Source organism: Phragmites australis, chromosome 11 (genome assembly GCF_958298935.1).
Source record: "Phragmites australis chromosome 11, lpPhrAust1.1, whole genome shotgun sequence".
NCBI classification, from domain to species: domain Eukaryota; kingdom Viridiplantae; phylum Streptophyta; class Magnoliopsida; order Poales; family Poaceae; genus Phragmites; species Phragmites australis.
In genome coordinates this window covers 7,484,338-7,489,489 of record NC_084931.1, presented here as the reverse complement: position 1 = coordinate 7,489,489, position 5,152 = coordinate 7,484,338, and the positions used below count along the sequence as shown (strand labels likewise).

Here is a 5,152-nt window from a genome sequence, read left to right as displayed (position 1 = left end):
TCAGCCAAGAGGTGCATCTATAGTTATATTCTCTAAATAAAAATTTATCACTGTACACACACAGTTGTTACAATTAGGTACTGCTCATTGGGAAGTAGGTGCATTTCCGGCAAAATTTGGAGACATCAGATTGGACCTGAGCCATCACCCTTTTGCTAAAATAGCTAGAGTAAGGTACAAAGACAGGTAGCATCTCATACATGTCAATCTCAACCAAAATGGCATGACTGACATCAAGGATAATGTCAGCGTCTCAAAGTATGTCGGTTTTGGAGTAGATGGGCATCCAAGTGATCTGATGAACTCTTCGACTGGCAAGACCTTGAATTTCGTTGGTGAATTCCTGGCAAGATTGTCCACCTTATGCTCATAGATCTTCCCATTCTTATCCAACTTATATTCTGAGGTGCCATCAAAGCGGCCATATCCTTCCCATGGAACCCTGGGGATGCCATGGACAATCCACCGGATCATGATTACATTGTCGATGGGCTGCCATATACTGACAATGTCAATCCACACTGCCTTGAAGAGAATTTGGCCAATAAACCGTAGTGCCCAAAATATTCTTTTATAATTATCAATACCCACAAAATTATTGAGAGGATCTTTGAAGATGATATCATCTCTGGAGATGGTAAATGATGGGGTTAGGAAATAAAAAATATGAATATAAGCATGCATAGATGAATAAACCATGCAATATATGAATATAAGCACACATAGATGAATAAACAACAAAAAGGCCTTAATTAGCTATAAAATACTATCAAGATCGTAGAAAAGGTGCAAATAGTGTCACTCTACAGCTGCCAACTCAGTGATCACCATAACCATTTCAGGCACTTCTTACAGCACCATAGTCCAAGAAACTATAGAAGCTTGCAATTTACCAATGATAACCCGAACGAGCTTCTCAGTTACATGAAAAAAAGCTCATAGCAAAGTTACAAGTCTACCAGAATATGGGACGAAGGAAAAATAAGAGTCAGTGTGCAGCAAGTGGGCCCAAGCAGCAGCACTAAGGCAGCACAGCAGCAACATCAGATTAGAATGTTCAAGTGGGATTTCATTGTTTGGTTAAGAAATTATCTTTAGAGTTTGAGACTTTGAGTTAGATTCAGGACTTATCTCAAGTAGTTATCTGTCTCTCTGCCTTTGCCCATGCTGAATTCTTATTCTTTTCTGCCGAGCCCATTTATCTATGTGCCTGCTGCTTCGTTTCTTCCCCTCTTGCTCTGCACCATTCCTCTTTGAAAGCCAAGTCTTCTCGAGCTAGCCATCTGGCTTCTGCTATCAACCAAATATGGCCTGCTGCCTATTAGATCAAGGCCGTAAGTGCCAACAACAACAACCTCCTTGCTGGAACAATGAATATGAGGATGGAGGTACCACGTGTGGCAGCACCCCCTCGGTTGCATGGTCAGCGACTTTACCATGGAAAAAGAAGGTTTTGTTCACAACAGTTGTAACTACAGTGAAAGAAGGTCACATGGCATGGCCTGAGACGAACCGGGTTTGGAAGAAGATGGGCACACAATAGAAGGCAAAGAAACAGGGCGCACAGTGAACGGGGGAAGAAATAGGACAGCTAGCAGAGGGAAATGAGCTCGGTAGGGAAGATGGGCTCAATAGGAAAGAATAAGGATTCGGCAAGGGTTACTTTCTTAATCACAAAGATGAAATGGCAACCTGTTATATAGAGTCAGCCCTAACAATCCAATCTAAACAAACCAACTACTAATCTAACTCAAATTCTTCGAGATAACTTCAAAGTCAATCCAATACATTAAACTAAACAAAGTAATCTGCTGCTACCACCGATACATCCATGCCCCTAGATAATCCATGTCCACAACAGCCTGGAAATCCCTCGATAATCCAGAGCCAGCATGTTTATGTTATTTAAAGGCAGACTCTGATAACTGAAGTTATTAAATGCGCGTGCTACATTTCTAAACTGAAGTAATTAAAAGCAAGGTCTGGTAGCTGAAGAATGGACAGGACGTGCAACATAAAATTCCTAGGTAAAACTAGGAAGTGATACCAAGTGATTGCAATAAAGCTCTGCACCAAACTAGGCAGGTTCAGACTTCAGGGTTCATACCCAAGATTGGATCATTACGAACATTGAATATGTAGATGACAAATATGGTTGCTTCTATCCCACAAAAATCAACTTGATATGTTCAGGCCTCATATAACTGAAAGGAAAGTCGTATCAATGATTCAGAAAGGAGTTCATAATCTTCAAGATGTAGGGATATAGGTCACTAACCACATTTAAAAGACGAGATTGAAAATCTTTACAACTCATCACTTTTTGTTTTTGTAGAAATAATGTTACCCTAAGAAGTTGCCCTGCTGCGAGAAATAAATCGGAAAGTACATAGTTGAGGAAATTAGATGGTTACTGAATTCAGATGCCCCGCAATTCAGATGTCACTCATCAAACAAAGCCAATGTTCTACATTCTAGCATTTCATGCAGGCAAGTGGTTGGAATTGGAAACCGTACCTAGGCTGATAGTAGTTCCTAATCAATTACTAAGTCTGGCAACACTGAAATGGATAAGCCAAGCAGCCTTTCTAATCGTCTGCAATGAGACTAAGTTTCTCTAAGCAAAACCACCATTGCATCTCTATTATACGAGACATTATGTGCTCCTTACTCTAACCAGGACGAACAACAAGCCTAAATTTTCTGTGGTCGAAATAGCAATATTGGGTGACCTTTATCTATGGCTGGGCATCCAGGACTTGCAATTATCAAAAATTTACAATTTACAACTCCTCGGCCCAATTCAACCTAAGAACATGTTGCCAAACGACAAGCATTCACCATTTCTTCCCAATTCGTGTGAGGAAGGCAGACGGAATTAAAGAAAGATAAATTTTTTAACCGCAAGAATCCTGCACCCAATAGAACAAAAAAGGATCGAGCTTTCACCATATTCCACCGCAATCGTCTATGCAAGCAGCTTGAGAAAAATGAAAAAAAAAAATCGCACGAACCTGTAGATATCGAAGCTGGGCTCCCGGTAGAACAGGACAAGGAGCTCCTCCCGCAGCGTCCGGATGGCGTCCCCCATGTTCACGTAGTACCGCCTCCTGCCCTCCTCCTCGCCGTCCTCCTCGCCGCGCTGCCTATCCGCGACCGGTGCCAGTGGAGGCTCCGACGACGCCTCCGGGGCGGAGGACAGCGGTGGCGGGAGCCTCCTCTCCCGCACCGGGTCCGAGACTCTAATCACTATCTTCTCCTTCTTCCCCGCCCCCTTCTCCTCCTCCTCCTTCACGGGACCGCCGGGCGCCGCGGCAGATACAGTGAGGCGCCCACCGCGGCAGCTCAGGCGGGCGGCGGCGGTGGCTGGGCGCCGGGCGGCGGCGAGGTTGGGGAGCTGGACCAGGAGGCCCATTTGAGAGAGGGCGTCCTTTCTTCCTCTTTTTGCTTTTCTTTTCCTTTTTTGAAGAAAATAAGTTATGATTTTTCTGGATATGTGGATAGGATATTCTTCTTCAGGAAGTACATTTTACCAAGTGAAATGGTATTTTCTCTATGGATATTCTTCCAACTGTGTTCCTTAGGCTTTCATGCTCCTAATTTCAGAAACCAAACTAGGTATTTTTCGCCTATTGCGCTACGAGATAAAAAAAATATATTGTAAACCGGAAGCCATGATGCTATTGGATTTAAAAAAGATAAAATTAAGTAGGATGGAACCTAGAGTCATGAACTTTATTAATATCAATTGTATTTATGTACCACAGAGATATCCATACAATGATTTCAACCACAGGCTAGAACTGTGTTAGCACGAAGTATCTGTACCAAATAAGTACATTACATCAGAATTTTGACGCAACGCCTTGTGGCCCAACAACAACAAAAAGCTTGTAAAAGGCGATTTGGTTAACAGGAAGCTGGGCTCCCCATAGATGGTAGAACATGGCAAGCTTTTTGCTGACTTACAATTTTCTTTTTGGGCGGATTCCCCGCGTTCTTTTTGTTTCTATTTTGTTAGCATTGTAAAATCTTCTTCTATTTAATACAACAGATAATTCTTATGCCCGTTCGTTCTAAGAAACAATAAAAAAAAAGCCGGTTCATTCTAAGAAACAATCAAAGCTTGTTCTTACGATGCTTGTGTCCCAATCGACCATCACCCTATTCTCTATCTGCTAGATCCGGACCTCTTAACATTAGTGTCACAGTGACTTCATCGCTGACACATAGACCCACCATGTAAAGAGATCATCATCCCCATCTGCAGGCCTCCCTCGCAGCTTGCAGCATCTTCGCCGTATGTTCGGTCTCCTATGCCTGGCGGGCATAGTTGGTACGTTTGGTTGCCACTTCTTCAGTCCCATCCTTCCTAAATCTAGCGCTGTGGTTCAGTGGTATATACATTGATATGGTGAAGAGTAACCTTAAAAGAAAAGAAAAATATAAAGTAACTCATATATGTAAAGTTAATTTAGCAAGGAACTCCCAAATGGAAGTCCAGCCCAAGTACCCACAGGCTACTGCTCATACAGCGAGCCTTCTTTAGTATGTTGTCAGCCATTTCCTATGGTCTGCAGTCCAAGGCTGGGGCACCATTCCAATTGTATATTAGTGTTCATTATTCATCGAGTATTAATAGTAAACATGCCCATGGTTTTGCCTGTCTGGAAGAAAATAGTGTATAGGTTCTAGTGAACTCAACCATAACCAGCTTGTTGTCAAACCTCCTCTTGGAATGGAGAAGTCAATGAATTTAGAAGGATAAAAAAAATCACATTTCCGCCAGACCTACCGTCAGTTAGGGCAACGACGAGGGGATTCTCATCTGACATGTTGTCACGCTTGGTGGTATATTTTGGCAAATTGTAAACTGTCTTTATCAAAGCTCTTAAACTGAGTGTAACTTAGTTGGTTAGAGTCTCTGTAGTGAAACATGTCTACTTAATTTGAGTTTTAGACTCGATGATGGTGCTTATATATATAAGTGCTATTTTTACATCTGAGAAGTAGAATAGCTATTCTACATCTGGCTCAGTCTAGCCGCGCTCGTCGAGCCACACGCACGCCACTACATGAAAAAAGTCATAGATGACGGGTAGTAACTGTTATTAGTAACGGTTCCGTATCTACCACTCTAAACGCTTCGCTA

At 42.4% G+C, this 5,152-nt stretch overlaps 1 protein-coding gene across 1 annotated transcript; it reads right to left on the bottom strand.

Moving 5' to 3' along the window:
• LOC133885577 (uncharacterized) lies at positions 1-3,477 on the bottom strand. Its single transcript, XM_062325306.1, has 2 exons — positions 3,015-3,477; positions 1-628 (listed from the first exon to the last, which is right to left on the bottom strand). Exons 1-2 carry the CDS (start codon positions 3,413-3,415, stop codon positions 145-147), a joined length of 885 nt encoding a protein of 294 aa, XP_062181290.1. The 5' UTR covers positions 3,416-3,477; the 3' UTR covers positions 1-144.
• Between the last annotated feature and the right edge of the window lie 1,675 nt (positions 3,478-5,152).

What these genes read in the sequence shown, in the direction of transcription:
- LOC133885577 (XM_062325306.1), bottom strand. Translation starts at nt 3,415, where the DNA reads ATGGGCCTCCTGGTCCAGCTCCCCAACCTCGCCGCCGCCCGGCGCCCA. An exon ending in CCCAGCTTCGATATCTACAG is followed by an intron (nt 629 to 3,014) that starts GTTCGTGCGATT and finishes TACCATCTCCAG; the next exon opens with AGATGATATCATCTTCAAAG.